This window comes from Muscardinus avellanarius (assembly GCF_963383645.1).
Source record: "Muscardinus avellanarius genome assembly, chromosome: 9".
Lineage (NCBI taxonomy): Eukaryota > Metazoa > Chordata > Mammalia > Rodentia > Gliridae > Muscardinus > Muscardinus avellanarius.
Genome location: NC_137795.1, coordinates 43452117 through 43477987, shown reverse-complemented (window position 1 = coordinate 43477987; position 25871 = coordinate 43452117). Strand labels below are relative to the sequence as shown.

General features: G+C 40.7%; 1 protein-coding gene across 1 annotated transcript in view; it reads right to left on the bottom strand.

Moving 5' to 3' along the window:
• Positions 1 to 276: 276 nt before the first annotated feature.
• The window catches only part of LAMB4 (laminin subunit beta 4), a gene marked incomplete at both ends in the record, with an annotated part of 110537 nt that continues 84942 nt past the window's right edge, over positions 277 to 25871 (bottom strand). The window contains 8 exons of the mRNA XM_080701699.1: positions 277 to 416; positions 4775 to 4928; positions 6033 to 6206; positions 11209 to 11347; positions 13389 to 13593; positions 18610 to 18754; positions 23136 to 23339; positions 24339 to 24544. Coding sequence (XP_080557825.1) covers positions 277 to 416; positions 4775 to 4928; positions 6033 to 6206; positions 11209 to 11347; positions 13389 to 13593; positions 18610 to 18754; positions 23136 to 23339; positions 24339 to 24544 — 1367 coding nt within the window. The remainder of the gene's footprint in view (positions 417 to 4774; positions 4929 to 6032; positions 6207 to 11208; positions 11348 to 13388; positions 13594 to 18609; positions 18755 to 23135; positions 23340 to 24338; positions 24545 to 25871) is intronic.

Genomic DNA, 25871 nt, shown 5'->3' with positions numbered 1-25871 from the left:
GGGATTACAAGCGTGCGCCACCACGCCCGGCCCAGACCAACTGTTTTTATGTTACAAAAGAGAGAAGTGAGGAGGAAAGGCTTCCCGAGCCAGAGAAGATCTCTTTTTGCACCTTTCTACTCCAAAGGGCACTGAAGTGGCTTTGAGCACGCTGTGGTGGGGTGGGAGCAGGAGGGGGCAGGAGAGGCTGACCTCTGTATTCTACAAGGTCGACACAGCGCCGAGGATTTGTGCCAGGGAGCCAGGAACGCAGGCGCTCGAGGTCTGCTGTTCACTCTAACTGTAGCAGGTGGCGTATTTACTTTCCTGCTCAACAATTTCATTTTTAATGGCAACGACTTGATCTGCCAATCGTTTCAGCTGGGCAGCTTTTGCTTGTCTACTTAGATTCAGATCTTGGATTTTCTTTTCTAAATCTGAAAGAAGAAAAATGAGAGAAATGATATATGTCTTCTTGATAGAGTCCACCTAGATACCCATGTTACACTAAACAGAAAGATTAATGTGTCATTCAAAGCAGGATTTAGTTTTGTGTTTCCACTTAACAAAACATTTTCCACCAGTCTTTTCAAGGTTTGCATATAAATCAGAGAAAAATTGATATTTTTAATCTGAAATTTTTGAACCTAAAGGGATTAAAAAAACAATGCTGTAGTAGCTAGTTAGAATTCACTAGAAATGAGAAGACACTGAACAGCCTTAGTTTGATTTGATAAAGTGCTTTATTTCTAAAGATTTATTCCTATTATTTTAGCTTCATTTAAAACTGTGTTCTAGCTGGGTGTGGTGACACATGTTTGTAATTCAAGTACTTGGAGGGCTGAGACAAGAGGACCCTGGTTCGAGGCCATCCTCAGCTACTTAGAGATCCTCTGCAGCTAGTGAGACCCTGTTTCAAAATAAAGAACGATAAAAAAAAAAAAAAATCCAGGGGGTGTAGCTTGGAGGTAGAATGCCCTTGGGTTCCGTCTTTAGTACCACAGGGGGAAAAAATGTTTAGTTTTCCTATTTTTTCAGAACAAAATTGACATTTTAATTTATATTTTTCTTCTTCCCTGTTGACATTGAGCTCCCTTCTCCAAAGTGAATCATCATGGCCGGGCGTGGTGGCGCACGCTTGTAATCCCCGCGCTTGGGAGGCAGAGACAGGAGGATCGCGCGGGTTCGAAGCCAGCCGCGCGCGCTGGCTTAGGAGACCCTGTTTCCAAATAAAAATGTAAAAATAGGTCTGGGAGTGTAGCCCGGAGGTAGAAGGGCTTCCAGGAACCCCAGTACCACCAAAAAAAAAAAAAAAAAAAAAAAAAAAAAAAAGACAAAGTGAATCATCATGGTGGCTCACACCTGTAATCCTAGTACTTAGGAGGCTGGGACAGGAGGATTGCAGGTTCGAGAACAGTCTCAGCACGTAGTGAGACTCTTATCAACCTAGTGAGACCCTATTTCAAAATAAAAATAAAATGGGGTCAGAGGTATAGCTCAGAGGCAGAATGCCCCTCGCTTCTATCCTTAGTACCACAAAAAAGAAGAAAAAAAAATAAAGGAAGGAAGGAAGGAAGGAAGGAAGGAAGGAAGGAAGGAAGGAAAAAAGAAATCCTAAACCGGGTGTGGTGGCGCATGCTTGTAATCCCAGTCCTTGGGAGACTGAGACAGGAGGATCACACAAGTTTGAAGCCAGCCTCAGCTACTTAGTGAGACCCTCTTTCCAAATAAAGTGTAAAATAGGTCTGGGAGTGTAGCCTGAAGGTAGAAATCCCCTGGGTTCCACCCCCAGGACCACCAAAATAAATAAATAAATAAATAAATAAATAAATAAATAAACAAACAAATAATAAAGCAGCCCTGCCCTTAGGTAGAGGTGACCTTTGAGAAGGAGCGCAACTGTTGTGCTTTACTTGGCCAGCTGAACACTGAGTTGGTTTGAAGTAACTGTCAAACTAGCACGTGCTGAAAGTACTGCTAAAGAAATCTGAAACTGTCCTCTGAGGAAATGCTGAATTAAGTGGAAACTTTTCAGATGGGAAAAAAAAGAAGATTTGGGGCATGTGATGCAGCTATTTTCAAGTATTTGAAAGCCCAGCTTAGAAAACCAGAGCAACCGTGGTCTCTGTCATCCTGAGGAAGTGAAACGAGCACCAGCAGGTGAAAGCAGGATGAAGGAAGATTTCGTCTGAATCAAAAGAACATTTTTTTTTTTTTTTTAGCAGTCACAGCTATTTCAAATCTAGGCAGCTGCTGTGCAAGGCGATGAGCATTCTGTTGCTGGAAACCTCCAAAGATAGGTCACTTGGGATGGGAAAGGGGTCAACCTTGAAAGTATATTTGGACTAAAGAAAAACAGATGGCTATGCCTCTAACAGGTAAGTCAATATGCTGGAGCTGAATACTTGTCTCCCAGCAGGTCCACTCTCCGCCCTGTTCCATGTCCTGACTGATACAAAGTTCTTTGAGGGACCCTTCTTATAGATATATTTTTTTCCTGTGGTACTGGGGATTGAACCCAGAGGCATTATACCTCCCAGCTATGCCCACAGCCTTATTTTATTTTAAACAGTCTTATTAAGTTGCTCACCAAATTGTCTCACTAAATTGCTGAGGCTGGTCATGAACCTCTGATCCTCTTGTCTCAGCCTCCCAAGTACTGAGATTACAAGCATATACCACCATGCCCACCTTATCTTTTGTTTTGAAATAGGGTCTCACTAGGTTGCTGAGAGTCTTGTTACACTGCTGAGACTGTCCTCGAACCTGTGATCCTCCTGTCTCAGTCTCCAAAGGACTGGGATTACAGGTGTGCACCACCAAGCCGGGCTTACTCTCTCAACTTTGATGGGCCAAAGGCTCTCACTGGAACCCTGTAGGCATCTCTTCCCCATAGACATTCCGCCCCTTCTCAAGGAACAAGATGGGGAAGATGAGAAAATCGATGTCTTATTGTTCTATCTTGTTAAGTAGTGAAAACAGCCTTAAAGCAAAGAGAGGGCCAGGCGTGGTGGCGCACACTTGTAATCCCAGCGCTTGGGAAGATGAACAAGGAGGATCGCACAGGTTCGAAGCCAGCCTCAGCTACTGAGTGAGGCTCTCAGCAAATCAATGAGACCCTGTTTCCAAATAACGTATAAAAATAGGCCTGGGAGTATAGCCCGGAGGTAGAAAAGCCCCTGGGTTCCACTCCCAGTACCACCAGAAAAAAAAAAAAATTGAAGAGAGGAAAGGAGTGGAATGCATTATGTTAGACTTCTCTGAGAAGTCCTCTAACTTAACCTTCTCTTTCAATCCAGTTTCAGGAACTGCAAATTTCAGGCAATGTAGAGAAGTAGAAATAATCTGAACTCTAAACATTAAACACAATTTCTTATGGTTTTGCTCCTATGGTAAGAACCAAGTTCCGAAAGTAATAACTTCTTTTTGTGGAAAATAAGGTGAACAAAGAACCTCTGTGATTTTCTGAATCTTTTCTAACATTTCCTTTAAAAAGTTTTTAGAAATATGCTCAAATATGGAGAAAATTACTCATGAACTCACTGCTTTTAAGATATTATAGAAATGTAAAGAACAATGATTTTTGAGCTGGGTGTGGTGGTACACCCTTTTAATCTCAGGACTTGGGAGGTTGAGATAGGAAGATTGCCTCAGCTACTTAGTGAGGCCCTCCACAATTAGTGAGACCCTGTTTCAAAATAAAGAATAAAAACCACGGCTGGGGTGTAGCTCAGAGAAAGACTGCCCATGGGTTCAATGCCAAGTACCACACACACACACCAAAAAAAAAAAAAAAAAAAACCAAAAAGACAGTGGATTCTTCTTCATTCCCCATTAATTCTAGTAGTTGGGTATGCATTTTTTCTTGATTTTGGTCCATACTCATATTTTATTTTAATTTTTGTTCATGTCATAGTGCTGATATAAGTACTCGTAAGGCCAAAGTCTCATTTTATAATAAAGAAGCATCTATAAATAATGAGTCTTGCCTATTTTAATACTTTGAGAGTTACTCATATTCCAAAAGAATCCAATCAGTTTACAGTCTGGGGAGACAATAAATAAGACCATGCATAAAATCATACACTCACCACTGGGTATTTTTTGGTTATTAAGGATACAAAGACTTATCAGAAATATCATGAATACCAGTTGTGGGAAAGAAGATTCCAACTCACTTTCTGATTGTACGTATTGCATGTTTACCTTTGTGTGCACCAGAGTTTTCATTTGGATAAACTCCCTGGTCCAGAAAATGGTTGCTTTTGGATTGCTACCTACGGTCTCTGGGAGATGACCACACGAGCTGGAGTCTTGCCCATACTAACCCCAGAGTTTTTTGCATGAGAGAAACATAAGCAGCACAGGTTGGGCTGGGGGTTCTCAGCCTCGCCACTGTGGACATTTTAGGCAGCATAATTGCTTGTTTGGGGGAGCTGTCCTTTGTAGATGTTTAGCAACATCTCTGGCCTCACAAGCAAAAATTATCTTCAGATATCTCACCTCCAGCTGAGTTATGAAAAGCACATTTCGAGGAGACCAAAGGGAAACTGAGTTTATTCTGATTAATGCAAGGCAGATGTTCATTAACATCTTTCTAGGCAGATCCATGTACAAGAGGCTTGTTACTTCATAGCCCCCAAAACACAAGACCAATTCCGACTTCACTCTCCTTGTGGATTTCTGTGTGCTTAAATGGCATTAACGAAAACTGAAATTGGTATCAATTCTACCAGGAAGGTGGAGTGTTAGGATGCTATTGTTAAATTGGTGGAGAGTGCAAAAGAATAGATACCTGTTATTCTTTTCATCTTGTCTTCTGTATCTCCAGCCAATCTTTCTGCTACATCTTTTAGTTGTTTCACCCTTGCTAATGTTTCCTTTGTCAGTCCTACAGCACTTGTCCCATGTTGAAGAATAGCATACTGTTTTTTCAGCTCAACAAACTCCTGTAAGAGAGCCCCACACCCATCATCAGAAAATATTTACAGAGCATGTATATATATATACATGATGACTCTCTTAATGCCCTACGTAAAGTAATACGGAGGAAGCCATCCTCCTACGTTCTAGAGACATTCTGATATTTCTAAGGGAATTTTATTTGCATGTATGCTATTTTCGGGTTGAAGAAATTATCAGCTTTAATTAATTAAATATAAACTTCTGCTAAGTGTGGAGGCCCACACCTATAATTTTAGTACCTGGGAAAGTTCGAGGCCAGCATCAGCAATTTAGCGAGGCCCTGATACAAAATAACAAAATAAAAACAAAAAACCAAGGGCTGGGGGTATAGCTTCCAGGCAGAATGACACTGGATTCAATCCCTGGTACCAACCAACCAACCAACCAACAAACCAACCAACAAAAAATGACCCTGCACATACTAAGCAGAAACTCTACCACTAAGCTGCATCTCCAGCTCTGCAGGGAATATTCTCAACTCCCAAGTTACTGGACATTTTACCCAGTGCATTATAATTAAAAGCAAGAGAATAGACCAATTGTAAAAGCACTAACATTTTTCTTTTAAGCGGCTATATTAATGCAACTAACCAGAGTTCCTGCTAAGAAGAGGAGCTGATAGGTTCTTTCAGCAACCTAAATGAATAGGTCACTTTCCTCACTGTTTAATTAACTCACGCCAATGGTTGTCACTTGATCTCTTCTCTTTGGTGGTGACTTTCACTTACTGTTTTCTTTATATGTTAAGGGGTTGAATTAGAGGAGAGGGCAAATACATACAATATAAACAGCCTAAAACTGTGAAAGTCTGATTTGTGGACTATCTGATGAGGCCCTCACTAAGAATGCCGGGAGGGGTCGCTGGGGGAGGAAACGCTCCAGCACAATGCAGGGATTTCTGCCTTCCATGGGGTCAGCTGTCTACTGCGCAAGAAGCTTTGTGTATCAGGATCCCTACAGATGCATCCCAGTGAGCCTGATAAACACTCCAGGAAATGCTGAGAAATGGCACCGAAATCTGGGATTCGAGGATTAGCCTTCAAAAGAGCAGGTTTGTTGCTCCTGGTGGCAGTGGTTACAGTAATGACCTTCTTGGCGCTCCCTGCATGGCGACGGGCCGACTCAGCCTGCGCCTTCACCCTGCCAGCTTGGTCTCGGTTCCTTTGCCACTTGGTCCGGAGCACGGAGAGTCCGTCCACCCACTCTGATGGTGGCTTTGCTAAATCCAGTTGCTTCTTCATCTCCTTGCCTTGATTTTCAGCCTGTTTTTTATTTAAAGATCAGAAAGGACACGTTTCTTTATTAAACAAACAAGAAAATAAATGCTATTTTAGCTCTTTAAAAAATGCTGGTGGCAGACACCTGTACTCCTACTATTTGGGAGGCAGAGACAGGAGGAACACAGGTTCGAGGCCAGCTTCAGCAACTTAGGGAGATCCTGTCTCAAAATATAAAATAAAAAGGTCTGGGGGATGGACATCGGAAGTAGAATGCCTCTGGGTTCAGTCCCCAGTACCCTTCCCACGAAGTTACAATAAAACACTGCAGATATACAGTGTTAAAAAGAAATATGAAAAATATCCACATGTTCACCAGCCAGGTCAGGGATCAAGCTCTGACAATGAGCCAAAGCCCTCGGGGGTGTCTCACTCCCACCTGATCTCCTCTCTTGAACCACAAAGGCAGCTTCTGTCCTGAACCTAATCGCTGTCATTCCATGTATTCCTGTAAGCCTTATACCACATCCTATTCCGTATTCCTAATACTATATGGCATTACTTTCTTCACCTTATGCAAATATGTCATACTGTATATGTCTTTCTTTCTTTCTTTCTTTCTTTCTTTCTTTCTTTCTTTCTTTCTTTCTTTCTTTTTTGGTGGTACTGGGGGTGGAACCCAGGGGCTTTCTACCCCCTTTCTACTCCCAGACCTATTTTATATTTTATTTGGAAACAGGGTCTCACTAAGTTGCTGAGAGCCTCACTTAGTAGCTGAGGCTGGCTTCGAACTTGCGCGATCCTCCTGTCTCAGCCTCCCAAGTGCGGGGATTACAAGCGTGCGCCACCACGCCCGGCCATACTGTATATTTCTGCAACTTGATTTTTAAATTCAATATTATGCTTATTCAGGTCACCCAAATTAACCCATCTATCTCTAGTTCATTTTTTTTTACCAATATAAAGCATTCCATTATCTGAATGTATAAAAACATATTTTATTCTCCAGCAGTTATAGGTGGATCTACTTTTTTCTCCTTACAAACAATAATGAACATTTTATACTTATTTCTTATATCAATGATTGTATTTGTCATATCTAGAAGTCCTATTTAATTACTTTCCAAATCTCACTGGCTTTCTTTTGTTCGTTGATTATACTTTATTCCCCCAGATTTTCTTAAACATAATAAACATTCTTATTTTGCATCTTATATCTAATAGTGGTGGAATCCAGAGTCCCTTGCATTCAGATTCTGTTTGTTGTTTCTGATGACTCTTGTTTAAAGCAATTTGTCTCTTTGTGTGTTTGAGGAGAATTCTTGGCAGCTAGATTTTAAGGTCTTTCTTTCAGAGGAGATCTTGTTCGCCACTCTTGGGCATATGGAATACCACCAACACAGCAGTGCACAACTTTATTTATTTTATTTATTTATTTATTTATTTATTTATTTATTTATTTATTTTTGCGGGTCTGGGGATGGAACCCAGAGGCATTTGACCTCCGAGCTACACCCCCGTCCCTATTTTTTATTCTTTTTATTTTTTGAAACAGGGTCTCACTAAGTTGTGGAAGGCCTCACTAGGTAGCTGAGGCTGTCCGAGAACCGTGATTCTCCGGTCTCAGCCTCCCGAATGCTGGGATTACAAGCGTGCGCCACCGCGCCCGGCTTGTGCACAACTTTAAATGACATTATTAGCTTGGGTTCTGTGTAGTTTAAATTCTAGCCCTAACTTATATGACAGCTAGCCTGTGGTTAGCAGTTCTTAGGGGAGACTAACCTCCTACCCAGAAGCAAGTTTCCTTATTGACTGGTGTGTGTACATGTATGTGAGAGTTTACTGTGAAATATTAATTTCACCCAGGGTTTTGTCTACTGGGGTCACTGCTCTGTGTAGGGTCTTGCTTCCTCCTCGCACCGGGATGTTTTCTGTCTGTTATACACAACAACCATCAACCTTCAAACCCAAAGGCTGCAACACACACCAGGGACCAACTGTACCCGCTGTCTGGGGGAGCTCCGTTAGCTCTCTGGATTCATATTTACCTGTCCCTCAGAATTTACTAACTCCGCTATGCATTAAAAAATCGTAACGCACTCTTGTAATCCCCGCGCTTGGGAGGCTGAGACAGGAGTATCGCACAGGTTCGAAGCCAGCCTCAGCTACTTAGTGAGGCTCTCAGCAACTTAGTGAGACCCTGGTTCCAAAATAAAATATAAGTGGGTCTGGGATTATAGCCCGGAAGTAGAAAAAGCTTCTGGGTTCCACTCCCAGTACCACCACCAAAAAAAAAAAAGTAAATATTCCATCTAACATCTTTTGTTCTTTTTCTACTAAGAGGGCTCTTTAGAGTGTTGGTCTACTGTATTTTTAGATATGGAAATCCCTTCCTGTGCCCTTGGACACACACGAGACCTTTTCTAGAGGACTCTACACACTTGTTCTGCAAGGGACTGATGGTAAATGTCTCACACTTAGTGTTCTATACAGTCTCTATTGCAACTATTCAACTGTGTTCTCATACTGCAAAAGCCACCACACACAGCCCGCCCATGACTGTCACCAACTCCTGTTCTGGAGGACGTGCCTAGAAGGGGACAACTCTGGGGCCCCCCTTTTTGCTACCCTATGTACACAGCCTCTGCCCATCTAACCATTTTATTTCTTGGTACACTACTCCCTGTTTGTTTCTTTCCACTTTTCTCCCCCCAAAACGCATGTTGGGAGGTTTATAAAATGTAGCTGGAAGCTGGGCATGGTGACACATGCCTGCAATTCCATTATTTGGGAGGCTGACACAAGAGGATCGCAGACTCAAGGCCAGCCTTGGGAAGGTGGCAAGATGCTGTTTCAAGATAAAATAGGGCAGGAGGTGTTGCTTGGAGGTATTGGTACCTTTGGGTTCAATCTCAAGTACCCCAAACCACAAAAACAAAAACAAAACAAAAAACCAAACCAACACCCCTCACCCACCACAACTGAAGAATAGACTAAGGAGGGAAGGGGATCTGACACAGATTAGACTCCTGCAGGAAGAGCCTCCATACCATGGGACTCGGTCCTGTTCTGTCCTGCAGGCTCTGAGCTTCCTCCTGCTACTATCAATGGGGCCAACTATGGCCTTGCTCCACCAGACTCTGTGGAACATGCTTATTTATTTACTTACTTATTTATTTGGGGGTATTGGAGATAGAACCCAGTGGTGCTCTAGCACTGAGCTACAGTCACAGTCATATTCACTTTTTTCTTTCTTTTAAAAATTTTGCAGCCGGGTGTGGTGGCGCATGCTTGTAATCCCAGCATTTGGGAGGCTGAGACTGGGGGATCGCGGTTCGCGGATAGCCTCAGCTACTTAGTGAGGCCCTCTGCAACTCAGTGAGACCCGGTTTCAAAATAAAGAATAAAAAAAAAAAATAGGGCAGGAGGTGTAGCTCAGAGGTCGAATCCCCTTGGGTTCTACCCCAGACCCGCAAAAAAAAAAAAAAAAAAAAAAACCTTAGCTAAAATATGCCTCAGTTCAGTATGCCATCATACAACCTTTAATGACTCAAGGTCATTGTTATCAAAATGCTGCAATAAAATAAATTTCAAAAAAAATTTTTTTGAGACAGTATCTCATTAAATCACCCAGGCTGGCCTTAAATTTGCATTTATCCTGTCTCGGCCTCCTGAGTAGCTGGATTACAGGTGCCACCCTGAGCATGCTTTTTTTTAAACGATTTGTTGTTGTTTTAGAAGGCTCCGAAGGAAGTTCATATAAGTTAGTTACAAAAGCCTCGCACAATAATGAACCCTTCATTCCTTTGGTTTGCGAGCTCTTGCAAGGACACTCCTTTCCACGATGAGCTCTGGCTTCAAATCTACTGTGAATCTGCTGTGTGTGTGACCAGAGACGGTCCCATAACCTCCTGAGTCTTAGTCTCCTTATTTATGAGTTGTGATAGCACCTGCCTCATTCCCCAGAACAGTTCATACCTAAATGAAATGATGGTTGGGAGGGCTATGTAGAATATTAGTTAGATGCACAATCTTGGCTACATTAATAAAATAATACTATTAATATTAATGTAGAACATTAAATGCTCATTCCCACCCAAATCATAATTTATCATCACAATAATCCCATCAGAGAAGAAAAGTGTAACATCGCCCTCCATATGGCTTGGCGTGGTGGCACATGCCTGTAATCCTAGCGCTTGGGAAGCTGAGACAGGAGGATGGAGGCCAGCGAAGATCTTCAGCAACTTAGTGAGACTCTTTTTATTTTTATTTTATTTTTTTTGTGGTACTGGAGATGGGATCCAGTGGCTTTCTACCTCTGAGCTATACTCCCAGACCTATTTTATACTATATTTACAAATGGTCTTACTACATTGCTGAGAGCCTCACTAAATAGCTGAGGCTGGCTTTGAACCTGTGTGATCTTCCTCCCAAGCACTGGGATTACAAGCGTGTGCTACCATGCCTGGCATCAGTGAGACTCTTTTTTTTTTTTTTGGTGTCACTGGGGGTAGAACCCAGGGGCTTTCTACCTCCGGGCTATACTCCTAGACCTATTTTATATTTTTTAAATTTATTTTATTTATTTTTATTTTTTGGTGCTACTGGGGTTCCTGAAAACCCTTCTACCTCCAGGCTACACTCCCAGACCTATTTTATACTTTTTATTTGGAAACAGGGTCTCTTAAGCCAGCATGGCTGTCTTCGAACCTGTGCGATCATCCTGTCTCCACCTCCCAAGCGCGGGGATTACAAGTGTGCGCCACCAGGCCCAGCTCCTATTTTATACTTTATTTGGAAACAGGGTCTCACTAAGTTGCTGAGAGCCTCACTAAGTAGCTGAGAGCCTCACTAAGTAGCTGAGGCTGGCTTCGAACCTGCGCCATCCTCCTGTCTCATCCTCCCAAGAGCGGGGATTACAAGCAAGCACCACCAGGCCCGGCATCAGTGAGACTCTTTTTAAAAACAAAACAAAACAAAAACCTACCATGCTGTTTCCACTCATCATTTATTTCAGGTTAGTTTCAAAAAGCTAGAGAAATACCTGCTGTGCGCCCACTTTTATTTTTATTATCTCTGCAGTCAGCCGTGTGATGGTAGAGCTGGCCTGTCCTTGAGTGCTTTGAGCTTGTTGAAACTTGTTCAATGTTTTGTTAAGGTTTAACAGGGCATCTGCTGCTTTCCTAAGGTAAGACATTAACATATCAGATTAGATAAATATACAATATGCAATTATTTATTTATTTCACCTTGAGAGTTCACTCAGCTCAATCAAAACCTTCACTGAATTATTTATGAGGTCAATTTAAATTCCTTTTAAGCCAGGCAAAGTACTGAAGTCATTTTGATAAATAGGTATGTTTAAGTGCCAGTACCAACACACACACACACACACACACACACACACACACACACACACACACTCACATGCATATCTAGCAGATACAGATTGCACCAGATACCGATTTTCTTTGCACAGAGCTTTCCTCAGTCAATTCCAGCTCTGATTTCTGGTGTGTGTTGTACTCTCTAATCCTTTCTGGAGTGGAGGCAGGAGAGTCAAGAGGCCCCACAGAGAGCAAAAGAGGACCAAAGGCCCTGTGTTTCAGGCTGTGTTTATTCAGGGTTATTTAAGCTTTACTGACATTCCAGCCGCTCAGGGGCCCAGTCAAAGGTTAAAATCACAAGCATTCCAACTGATACTGTTTTACAGAAAGGGGCTCACCTCAAGTCAGCACCCACTAGATACGCAGCTCAAAACTACCTTGAACAGAATGCACCAAGTGAGTGAAACATCAGACAGACCTTGGCAGAAGCATCATTAGAAACACTTGGGCCCAGAACAGAATGAGCTGAACTGAAAAATACCCTGTCCATGTGACTGTTCCTACTCCCAGCGCTCATTCTTCCCCTTCCAAACTTCTGGAATCATTCCTCCACCAACATAAACTCCCTTCACTTCTTCACTTTGATAACATACTCAGGGCACTGGGGTTGTCTTTTATTTTCTACATATATTTTTTTCTATATTCTTTGTTCCTTTAGCTTTTCAATGTACTACCCCTTGTAACAAATTTAATGCAGAGAAGAGATCAATTTACCAGTCATCCTACCCCCTTTAAAGATACCAGCATATTTGAGCATTTTGTCCAAGAGTTTTTTTTTCTTTACAAGGTTGAGTTTCTCTTCATGTACAGTCTGTTGCCTAATTTTTAGCAGCATTATCATCACGCTGTTGGAATATGCATGCTATTAAAAATATTTCATCAACTTCATTTTAATTGTGGTGTGATTGTACTGTAGTTACTTAGTCTTCCGAGTTTTAAGTATTAAAACTGGAAGGAGTTGGGCTTGCAGATGCATCTGGGATATTTCATTTGTATCAGAGGGTGAGGGTGGTTCAGGTTTCAGCTCTGCAGGGCATCTCAAAATGGTGCTGGATGTTCATGTTACCATCCGACTGGTGATAGGCCAAGATCCACAGCACCCCACGCTCAGAGGAACATCCAGATGATGCCTGCCTTTGCCTTTTGGTTGGCTCAGTCAACAGAGCAGAACAAGGCAAGAATGCTGAGCGTGGTGCACATGTCTGTAATCCCTGTAGTCGGGAGGCTGGCACAGGAGGATTGCAGGTTCAAGGACAGCCTCAGAAACTTAGTAAGACTCTGTTTCAAAATAATAAAAAAGGGCTAGGGGTGTAGTTCAGAGGTAGAATTCCCCCGGGGTTTAAATCCCAGTACTACACACACACAAATACACACATGCACGATAAGAGTTAGTTAACTCTATGTCATTTTACTCCTCTATGCTTCCTGAGGCACAAGTGTTCATTTCTTCTATTTTATATCATCATATATTTTTACTGTAGCCTTTTTGAATTTAGATTTTCAAAGTGCTGCTTATTATAATAAACTTACAGGGCAAACTATTTCATCACCTGTTAAAATATCAGCACACGATTATAATATGGCTTTTACTGGCTCAGACTGGTATAACAGGTCTTAGACCCCTGGAAAGGCATTTTGAGTCTTCGGAAAGCAGAGGCAGGCCTCACTGCACATGCCTTCGGGCTGCCCCGCCCTCCAGCCGAGCCTCACTCTGGACATTGGACTCTCAGAGGGCAATTTAATTTGCACTTTATAGCTCCCTGAGCAAACATTTTTTAAATGGCCTTTTAACAGATGGGCTGTTAGAACAAGATGAGAATATTAATACTATACTTACTCAGCGGCTTTGGCCCTCACCAAAAGCTTTTGCACTCCACCTGCTGCTTTATTTAGCCTGCCCTCCTCTATTTGGTAGTCCTCACAGAGTTGCAGAAGTTCCTGTATTTTGTCAAGTTCGTGAGTTAGATTTGGTGATGTTGGGAGCTGGATGCCGAGTACATGGTTTGCAACCTTCTCTATGTCTCTGGGAGGCACGTTTTCCTCTTAAATAAGAAGGTGGGTTTTAGTCATCATAGTCCCTAAGCAAACACTATACATATAACCGCAACAAGCTCTAAATGGAGTACACTTGCCCCAGAACGCATGGACTGGATTGTATATGTCCCAAAGATACTTCTTTACCTTCAAACTTCCCTTCTCTCTGGGAGAAATGCTGCTAGTAGTGGAAATGCCAAGCACTTCCTGAATGAGTGCATGCTGGGAAAATGAAAAACTAAAGACCCGGAACATTGTGTATATTCTGCAAAATGTTCTCCCTCCCAAACATTCCTTATTCTGAGTGCAGATTAGAAAGCTGTTAAAATGTTTAGATGCCTGCCATTAAAATTTAAACACAGAATGGGATGGGGGCAGGGTATGAAGTCAACACAACTCCATTCTGATCTCTCATGACCATAAATAGGCACACAGCTTTTGCTCATCTATGTAATTGGGTAACTAGTCCTGATGCCACTGCTTCAAGGCCTACTTTTAAGGAGGGAATGTGACAATACAGAGTAGAATACCAAAAGAATCACATCTTGTCGGGCGTGGTGGCGCACGCTTGTAATCCCCATGTTTGGGAGGCAGAGAGAGGAGGATCATGCACGTTTGAAGCCAGCCTAGCTGGCTTAAGAGACCCTGTTTCCAAATAAAAATATAAAAAATAGGTGTTGGGAGTGTAGCCTGGAGGTAGAAGGGTTTCCAGGAACCCCAGTACCACACACACACACACACACACACAAAAAAAAAAAAAAAAAAAAAAATCACATCTTGTAAAGAAACTTTTAAATACATCTATGCCCTGCTTCCCAGAAAAGTCAAACTGGCTGGATATAGTGGTACATGCTTGAAATCCCAGTACTTGAGAGACTGAGATGGGAGAATCACAGGTTCTTAGACAGCATCAACTGCTTAGTGAGGTCCTCTACAACTTAGTGAGACCTTGTTTCAAAATAAAGAATAAAAAATAGGGCTGGGGATGATGTAGCTTGGAGGTTAAAAAAAAAAAAAAAAAGAAACAGTCAAAGTGGCTCACTTTGAGATAAAGTAGGACTGGGTGTGGTGGTGACATCTGTAATCCCAGTGCTGGGGAGGCTGAGACAGGAGGATCGCAGGCCGTGGCCAGCCTCAGCTACTTAGTGAGGCTTTCTGTAATTTAGTGAGATCCTATTTCAATATAAAAAATAAAAAATGGCTGAGGGTATAGCTCAGAGGTAGAATACCCCTGGGTTCAATTCTCAGTACTGGGTAGTGGGGATGGGGGAGAACTAAGTGGGTGATGAACAGGGAGAATGAGGTATCAAGTATCTCTCACTCTCCAGATGCCTCCTGACCACCCATGATGCATAGGGCACAAGGCTAGGTCCCACGGAGAAAGTTAGATGGATTAGACAGGCATCTTGTCTTCAAGAAGTTTATGATGCTGGGCATGGTGGCACATGCTTGCAATCCCAGCATTCAGGAGGGGGAGACTAGAGGATCATGGTGCGTGGACAGCCTCAGCTACTTAGCAATGCCCTTCACAACTCAGTAAGACCCTGTTTCAAAAATAAAAAGACTAAAGCCGGGCATGGAGGTGCAAGCTTGTAATCCCAGCATTTGGGAGGCTGAGACTGGAGGATCGCGGTTCGCGGACAGCCTCAGCTACTTAGTGAGGCCCTCTGCAACTCAGTGAGACCCTGTTTCAAAATAATAAAAAACAGGGCAGGGGTGTAGCTCGTAGGTCAAATGCCCTTGGGGTCCATCCCCAGACCCTCAAAAATAATAATAATAATAATAAAAAAATAAAAAGACTAAAAAATAGGGTTGAGGTATAGCTTGGAGGTAGAATGCCCCTGGGTTTCATCCCTGGTACTGCAAAAAACAAAAAACAAAAAACCAAAAAAAAGAAGTTTATGGTCAAAAGCAGAACTGGAAGTCATTATATGCAAATATAGATTACAAAACAGAAAGAATATGAGGCCAAATGCTGTGGAGAAAATATTCCATGAAGGACCTCAAGCAGGCAGTAACTCTGGGCTTTGGAGAAGGGCAGGCAGGTTAAACCAAAGGTGTGGTTTAACCTGTCCTCCTGGCAGGCAGGAGGCATCCTCAGCTGAGGGCCTGTGAAGCCCAAGCTCACGGTGGTGCATGGAACTAGCCCAGGGAACAGTGCAGGGACTGCTCTCAGCAGGAGAGTGGCCTATGGAAACAGAAAGAGTGGGAGTCTGAAAGGTGGGTAAGTCTTAAGTTCTGGGTTAAGACACTTTGGCTTTGTTCAGGGGACAGCAGGAGCCAGAGAAGTTTTCTAGCATTTGAGTGACATGACATTTGAATATGCAAAATATCCTTTTTTGCAGTCATTTTTACCTTAGATATTTAGTTTAATATAAAAGGAATATTTTACCTTCTGTAATATTTTGAAACAATGTGATAGGAAAATTTTTTTGGTGAATAAATTAAAACCATACGTTCAACAGAACCAGAGTTAGATCTTTAAGAAAAGAATAGCCTTTTCTTACTAAAATAGAGTTCTGGTGAAAAGTACACTGAATTCAATAGTTTCATCATTCAGTAAATATTTATTGGGATTTATTATGAGATTACAGATTCCAAAATTTTATATATGGAACTTTCAGGAGAAGTGACACATGGCTTTGTTAGTCAGGCATTTGGATTTCAAAGAAGAGCTCAGTAGGATGTGTCCATCCCATGTAATGATAATTTTTGGAAAGAAGAGAAGCAATGTGTTGGCAAGGACACTGCAGAATGGGAAAGCTTCCTGGTCACCAGGGGCCTTAGGACCCTCAGCAGAAGGGAGTTTCTTGTAGAGAGAAAGATTTCTCCTTATGCATAGTTCTTTATGTCTTTAGATCTAATAATCTGGACATAGATTTTTTTAAATTCCTCACGTTAAAGTGAACTTTTTATCACAAATTTATTCAGTAGCAATAAGAATGCAAGCTCTATGACAAGTGAATCAGGTGGGAAGTAGATTAAGTAGAACCTGCCCTCTCATCATCTCCTTTTTATATCATCTTCCTGTAACCAGTTAAGGCAATTTTGATGTGTTTTCATCTTGGTACCCGAATTGCTTTGTATCTACAGAAAATGCTGAAGTGCTCCTCAATATAACCAGTTCCAGGCTTTTTGTCTGGTCGATATCAATCCTTTTCACTAACTTATTGATAATTTGCTTTTGAACAAACATAATGTCCAATAGAATGATCTCCCTTCCCATTTTTTTATTTTTTCAGAACTGGGGATTGAACCCAGGGGCATTCTACTAACACCAAGCTATACTCCCAGCCCTATTTTTTATTCCTTATTTTGAAACAGGGTCTCACTAAGTTGTGCAGGGCCTCACAAGTTACAGAGGCTGGCTGAGAATCTGTGTTCCTCCTGTTTCAGTCTCCCAAGTACTGGGATTGCAAGCGTGGGCCACCATGCGTGGCCTCCCCATTCTTTTTTGTTTGTTTTTTGTTTTGTGGTACTGGAGATGGAACCCAGGGACATTATACCTCTGAGCTACACCCTCAGGCCTATTTTTTATTTTTTATTTTTTGAAACAGGGTCTCATATAGTTGTAGAGAGCCTTACTAAGTAGTTGAGGCTGTCAGGGAACTGCAACCCTCCTGTCTCAGCCTCCCAAGTACTGGGATTATAAGTGTGCGCCAAACGCCTGGCTCCCCATTCATTTTTAACAGTCATTTTGGTCAAAAGTCATTCCTGTCTTGTTTCTTTTTATCTTTATGATCAGATTAAGAAGATGTTAATACAATCTCTAGAAATGCTGAGATAGAGAAACCTACTTGGCCAAGGAGAACTCTTCTAAATCTTAAACAGATTAATGGAGCGATTACAGAGATTCTAAATGACACTCCGATTGTTAATTAATTCACATGGAAATTTGGAAGTGGTTACGGAAAAGAAAGCCGAAGATTGATCCCATATGGTATTGTATCCAAACTGTCTTGTTTGCTGAGCGTAAGGCTCCCCATAAGTTTCATGTGGCAGCATTTTATTTACCTTTAACTGATAGTTCTCTGGAGTTTAGAACAAACTTTTCCAAAACACAGCACAGTGAATATTGAATGAAATCGTTTCTTTGGTCAGTCATAGAGGACAATCAAATAATTTGGAAAATAGTCAAAATAGTTAATAATCATTTTTAATTTTTTTATTTTTGGCACTAGAGATTGAACTCAGGGGCAGGGACGTTCTGCCTCCATGCTAAAAGCCCAGACACCTTTTACTTCTTATTTTGAAACAGTTCTCACTAGGTTGTTGAGAGTCTCACTATATTGCTGAAGCTGTCCTTAAACCCGTGATTCTCCTGTCTCAGCTTCCCATGTACTGGGATTACAGGCATGTGCCACCATGCCTGGCTATAATCAATTTTTAGATGCCTAACCAAAATTTGACATGTCTTGATCTTATCATCTGTCAGGAAAAAAAGAAAAAAAAAAAAAAAAGAAAGCAACAACAACAAGAAAAAAAACACCGAAAAACAATTACTAAATCCTGACATTAGGAAATGTGATAATATAGTCATTGTGTTGGAATTCCCATTTTAAAAAAGTAAGAAAGTAGCGGTGATGGCGAATGCTTGTAATCCTAGCACTTGGGAGGCTGAGACATGAGAATCCGGGTTCACAGACAGCCTCAGCTACTTACGGAAGCCCTTTGTGACTCAGTGAGACCCTGTTTCAAAACAAATAAGAATGCTCCTGGGTCCCATCCCCAGTACTGCAAAAAAAAAAAAAAGTAAGAAAGCAACTTTAAAGAACAAGTTCATTTGTTTGGGATTTTCACTAAGTTCTAGGATTTATTACTAAATTAATCTTGATGAGAAACCCATAATTTTCTTTGGCATAGTTAATATTTGGAGATTATTTTTGTTAACAAATTTAGAACTAAGGGGCACATAGTTTTTCGGATTTAGGCATGCCATTTTCAACTAATATACTTTGAAATTGGTTATGATGTTTGTACATTAAAAAAAGAAACAAAAAGCAACCTTATTTTTAAAAAATTACCTAACAAAAAGTTTTTCACTCTTTTGATGAAAAGATTTATTCTTTCCTCCTCAGCTTCAGTGTAGTTTCTCACAGTCCCCATTTTCTCACTTAGCTGCAGCACATTGTGTTTGGAGACTTCTGCCAGCTTACTTATATTTTCAATCTGGAATAAGAAAAAAAAAATACAGTGAAAAAGTATATGAAAAGTAAGCATGTTCTGTGATACTTAATTAGGCGAGATAAAACTGTCACTGAAAACTAAACAGAAGTCTAGATAAACTACAGATTCATCTTAAAGGACTTGTAAAAGGTGATTATGTTTTATGATCACATTGTCTTAATAGCACACATTTACCTTCCAGCACATTGTTAGTGATCAAAATTATTTGGAAATATCACTGACCTCACACTCATGAATTTTCCTATAAATCAAAAACATAAGTTCTGTTTTAATGAGACTATTGCGTTCTCTAATACCAACAACTAACCCGGAAATCACTCAGGACTCCCTACCTACTAAGGTTATCACACTTAACAGGTTGAAAAAAATTCCTTCTTTTCTCTCTCCTTCCCTTCATCCTTCATTTATACACGGGATTGAACCCAGGGGCATTCTACTCCTGAGCTACACCCCAGCTCTTTTTATTTATTTATTTATTTTGAAACCGGGTCTGAGTTTCTGAAGATCTAAGTTGCGAAGGCTGGCCTGGAATGTGTGACCATCCTGTCTCAGCCTCCCAAATCCTGGGGTTACAGGGGTGGGCCATCACACCCAGTACAAACAGATTTTTTTCATATAAGTTACAATAATTACTCTGAAACATTCCTGAATTTCAAGTAATATACTTTTCTGAAAGTTAACAAGAAAGCATTTATCTCCTCTTATTAAATGAGCTTGACCCAGCCGGGCGTGGTAGCGCACGCTTGTAATCCCCGCGCTTGGGAGGCGGAGACAGGAGGATCGCGCAGGTTGGAAGCCAGCGCGGCTGGCGTAAGAGACCCTGTTTCAAAAATATAAAATAGGTCTGGGATTGTAGCCCGGAGGTAGAAGGGCTTCCAGGAACCCCAGTACCACCAAAAAAAAAAAAAAAAAAAAAATGAATCTTGACCCAAGAGTGGGCCACAAAGATAAATTCCACACACTTGAGCACATGGTGGAGTAATGGTGAGAAACATAAACTGGCAACTTGACGTGCAAATTTACAACTGTGTGATTGAGAACGATCATGGACTTTTTTCTTGGGATTCCAACAAATTAAAGAGGTGGGGGGCAGAAAGCAATAGGACAGTATCACCAACAAGCTGAGCTTTATTGAATAAATTGTGACAAAAACATGGCTAAGCTGGTTATGGCATGCTTATAATCCCGGTACTTCGGAGGCTGTGACAGGAGGATCGTGGGTTCGAAGCCAGCCTCAGCAAGTCGAGAGACCCTCATCAACCTAACAAGACCCTGATTCAAAATAAAATAAAAATAAAAGATAGGGCTGGGGGTGTAGCTCAGAGGTAGAATGCCCCTGGGTTTAATCCCCGGAACACCTACACACACACACTCACACACACGAAAAAAGAAAAAAAACCATGTCTAATTAGGATCAAACATAATGGGGGAAGGGAACCTCCCTTTATTTCTCCACAAAAGAAGCCTGCTTAATACGAGTCATACATATTTTGCGAAAAAATTTTAAGTTTTAGCTATTAATGAGCGATAAAACAAAAAAGGAAGTATTTACATGGTTAAATATGTGTATCTTAATTTTTTGGAGAGAACTCTCTTTTCTCTAGAACTCTCTTAACTTCAAAAAGGATAGCAATAAAAGGAGAAAACCAGAAATAAATATCCCAGACGGGAAAGTACTGACTGACACAGATAAAATCTCAGAGTAGATTAAGTGATGCCGTATTCAGAGAGGAAGAGACTACCGAATCGCTTCGTGCTGAAATCGTCTCTGCACTCCATCTCCTGTCACAGGAGTCCTGAAACCCGCTCACAGCCTCTGCTGGCACCTCCCCCTCTAATGAGGAGCACACCATGTTAGCAACACGGCTTTCATCCTTTTCCAGCTTCCCCCGGATGTGTTGATTTAGCCAGATTCTGCTAATAAGGACTTCAGGAGTTAACTTTTAACACTGATAGTTTAATACTGTTATTCACTTAATAATAAAATCAAGTAGCAAGGTGGGGCTCACTTCTTTCTTTTATTTTTTTGCAGGTCTGGAGATGGAACCCAGGAGTATTCTACCTCCGAGCTATACACCCAGCCCAATTTTCTATTCTCTATTTTGAAACAGGGTCTCACTGAGTTGCAGAGGGCCTCACTAAGTAGCTGAGGCTGTCCGCGAACCGCGATCTTCCAGTCTCAGCCTCCCAAATGCTGGGATTACAAGCCTGCGCCACCATGCCTGGCGTAACAGAGCTCATTTCAATGGCATAAAATGTCTGGTTTTTTGAAAAAGAGCAATATAATACTTTAAAATTACATTAAGCAATGAACTGTTTATTTATTTATTTATTTATTTATTTATTTATTTATTTATTTATTTGGTGGTACTGGGGTTCCTGGAAGCCCTTCTCTCTTTGGGCTACACTCCCAGACCTTTTTTTAAAATTTATTTGGAAACAGGGTCTTTTAAGCCAGCGCGGCTGACTACGAACCTGCGCGATCCTCCTGTCTCGGCCTCCCAAGTGCGGGGATTACAAGCGTGCGCCACCACGCCCGGCATGCAATGAACTGTTTTAACCACTGGGATGTAAGGCCAACATTTGCATTGCTGTGAAAGCTGCTGTATTTTCAACTTCTAGATCAATGTCTGACATATAGTAGGTACTCAATGCATATTTGTAAAAATAATAAAGAACCAAAGTGAAAAAGTATGTAGCAATACAAAAATGTGACCATAAAAATAAAAAATGTCAACATTTAGTACATGTAGGCATATTCTCCAGCTTGGCTCATCAGATACTTGGCTCTAAAACTTGGACTCTGTAGCAAGTAGACAGGCTCACTGGTGTGTGTGTGTGTGTGTGTGTGTGTGTGTGTGTGTGTGTGTTTCTTGGTTGGGATTCCCACCTCATTCCCAAGCTTGGCTCTCTGTCTTTCTCTTAATTTTTTTTTTATTATTTTTCATTTTTATGTGGTTTCTTTTAACTTTGGGACCCAGAGGTCATTGCATACTTTTCCTTTTTGTTTGGGAGTTGCTTATAAACAAGCATGTTGACTCATACAAAATTCAACATATATTGGTTAAAAAAATTTCAGCCCCTAAACCCTTTTTCTTTTTCATCAAAGACTATGTGTAGCCGGGCGTGGTGGCGCACTCTTGTAATCCCCGTGCTTGGGAGGCGGAGACAGGAGGGTCGCGCAGGTTTGAAGCCAGTCTCTCTGGTTTAAGAGACCCTGTTGCCAAATAAAAATATAAAAAAGTAGGTGTCTGGGAGTGTAGCCCGGAGGTAGAAGGGCTTCCAGGAACCCCAGTACCACCAAAAAAAAAAAAAAAAAAAGACTGTGTTTTGTCAAAAAATGAGTACATCATTATCTTGTTTCAAAACCAAAAATATAAAGTATCTTGAAAAAAAGCTAAAGAAGGGCTGGGGGATACAGCTCAGTGGCAGGGCTCTTTCCCAGCATGATCCTGGTGTGATTTCCAGCAACCCACTCCACCCCCACAAACAAATGCTAAAGATATCTAGATAATTAAATATGATACTAATTTAATTTATAGACATTTCCAGAATATTAAATGAAATAATTTCCAGCTATTACAGATTCTATGATAAGATACTTGCATGTTGAAACAACTTTATCATGTCTATCAACATAGGAAGGAGTTCAAAGCCTAAGGGGATATTCCCTTTAAACTATTTTCTAACATTAGATTCCAACATTAAGATGCATATATTTAGTGGTGTAATTTCAAGTAATGTGTAATTTCAAGTGTGCCTTTGAGTTTATAAAAAGTTATTCTTGGCTTTGAAAGATCTATAGTTTTCAAAACTTTAAGGCTAACATTCCTATGTAGTCTTAACATTCCTATATAGTGTTTACCTAAAAAAAACCAAACAAGTCCACACAAATCTATGACCTATGATAAAACCCCTTGAGTTCTTTCTCTTTTCGTTCTCCTTCTACACACACACACACACACACACACACACACACACACACACACACACGCAGGCACGCACACACACGCACTCTCAATATTCAAAATTTACATTTATATCTATTAGAACAACTAAGTTTTCAGTTACTAAAATATCTAATATGTAGAACCTATCTTCATGTGGAACTTAAATGGCACTTAAAAAAATTTTTAGGACAGCCTCACCAATTTAGCGAGGCCCTCAGTAATTTAGCGAGACTCTGTTTCAAAATACAAAGTAAAATCGGACTAGGGATGTAAAACAGAGGTAGAATGCCCTGAGGTTCAATCCAATACCAACAAAATAAAGTAAAATAGAATGAAAGTAAGAGTCTGCTTTTTTTTTTTTTTTTTTTAACAGCTACAACTTTACAGGTCAATCAAGAAAAGACATTATTTACCTGATTCTTCAACCCTTGGGCCTGGATGCCCACATTACCAATCATGGATTCTGCGTCCTGGGCTTTTTGCAGGGCGTTCCCGGAGAGGGTCAGAGAACCGCGGCAGCTGGGACCACCACACAGCCTGCGCCCCTCGGGGTCCGTGCAGAGAGCGCCCCCGCACGGCGAGAGGCTACACGGCAAGTTCCCTGGTTTTCCACACACCTTACAAGGGAAATAACTTAGGTTAAAAAACAACTCGTGGGCAGAGTTTTTTTCTAATGCCAACCGGGCTCACTGAAGAAAAATACTGATTGTTCATGTGAGTTTCTTCAATAGTTGTTCATGCCTAGTACACGGGGGTGGCCTGTTGAATATTTCCTAGTAACTGGATAATACCTAAATAATTTATTAGTATTGTGCCAATCTGACATTTTTATATTTACAGTAGATTTAATTTTTATTAAGTAGGCCTTAACTTTTATACTGAGGCAAGAGGAGAAAATGCCTGTAATCTGTACCTTTTTTTTTTTTTCCTGGTATGGGTCTAGAGATTGAGCCCAGGGGCATTCTACCACTGAGCTATACCCCCATTCCTCTTATTTTGAAACAGGTCTTTGTCAAATTTCTAAGGCTAGCCTTGAACCTGTGATCCTCCTGTCTCAACCTCTCAAGTACTAGGGTTATAGGCATATGTTACCACACTCAGCCAAAATCTGCACTGCTTTGGAAGTAGTAAATAATATAAAAGTATAAAGGCAAACAGTAATTTTACTCTTTAATTTGAATCAATCACTGAATAAAATAAAATTAAATATATATATTATTTTTATATGACAGGATATGCCACCTACTATTTATATATTTTATATACATATATTTGTATTGCTCATTTCTTCATTAATTAACATTTGAAATAAAAAATAAATAAAATACAATTGAAGAGCCAGGCATGGGGGGGGGCACATGCTTATAACCCCAGTACTTGGGAGGTTGAGATAGGAGGATCAGGGTTCACAGCCAGCCTCAGCTGTTTAGTGAGGCACCTTGCAACTTAGTGAGACCCTGTTTCAAAATAAAGAATAAAAAATTTGGCAGGGGTGTGTAGTTCGGAGATAGAACACTTGTGGGTTGAATCCCCCCCCACACACACACTACAATTGAAGAGGTCTATATACCAAGAAGAAACCACAAACCTTTTACTATGCCATCATGAATATTTACCTTTTCATTCAGTATTTGAATATCGGGTATCTTAATCTGATTTAATTTTTCCAATGACAAGTTTTCTTTGGAGGTCAGTGTATTTAAAATGGCAAGTAAGCTGTTCCTGGTATTTTCAGAGTTATTTATGATGGAAGTAGATTCATTAGTTTTCTTTTCAGCAAATGATGATATGTGATGATACTTCTTGATGTCTTCTGAGTAATCTACATCAACATAAATTGAGGTAAGACTTTGCCTTTTGCGGGGAAGGACAGGTACAGTGGAATAGATACCAACAGAATATTGATGTTCAGGTTCACAGGGACTGGTTTATCCCAGCTCTACTCTCTACTGCTTGGGTATGTCTTTATAACAGAATCTCTTAGATTTTGTTTTCTTATATGTAAACTAGTGATAATAACTTGTAGGATTAAAGGAGATAATATGAAAATATTTTGTAAAATGTGCCACAAATATAAGGTACTGATGATAAATATCTATTTAAACTCTAATATGAAAAACCAATTAGTTTTCTTGGCTATACAGAACACAAGTTGATAAACTATTTCTGCTCAGTCCAGAGAAATAAAGATTTTGACTTTGATGGCTATAGCATTTTTGCCATCATCACTTAATTCTATAGATCAGATCTGTAAGGTTGTGTTCTAATGAAATTTTATTTGCCCTCCTGCAGGAATTTGACCTCAGGCTGCTGTTTGCAGACCCCCGATGCTGAGACTGATAACAATAGCTAAAAATAACTATTGGGTGCTTTCTAAGTGACTGTATTTCCCATTAATTTTCTTCTTCGATGGTCATGAACAACTCTAAAATATGCATTTGTAAGATTATCATCATTTTTTTGAAGATTTAAAGAAGTTTATTAAAAAGATAGAAATACAGAAGATAGGTACAGCCCCATGCCAGACTGGCATGGAGGGGTGACTTGAATGAATACACCCGATTTTCATAATTTTTTTTTTTGGTAGTACTGGGGTTCCTAGAAGCCCTTCTATCTCTGGACTACACTCCCAGACCTATTTTTACATTTTTTAAAATTTGGAAACAGGGTCTCCTAAGCCAGCGGGCGCAGCTGGCTTTGAACCTGTGTGATCCTCCTGTCTCTGCCTCCCAAGTGCGGGTATTACAAGCGTGTGCCACCACGCCTGGCCAATTATCATCATTTTAAAAAATAAGAAAACCAAAGCTCTGATGAGGTAAATGATTTTCTGGCATCTCATTGATTAGAAGAGCTGAAGCCAGAATTTGAACCAAGGTGTTTTGACTCTAGACTCTGAATTCGTAAGCACGTCTAGTTTCCAAATTCATGAAGGTAATAAAGTGTATTTAATGTAAATTATCATATGTTAGACTTTAAATAGTAACTCCATATTTTAGCAACCAGAGAGGCCCAGGGCCCTGATCTTTACTCCAAGCATGAGCCAACCACACTTTAAACTTTCTGCTTCTTAACTCTGTCATACTCTTGACAAAACATGTTTTTTTTTTTAATTTATCATGAAAAAAATAAAAGCATTTCCCACTGCTTGG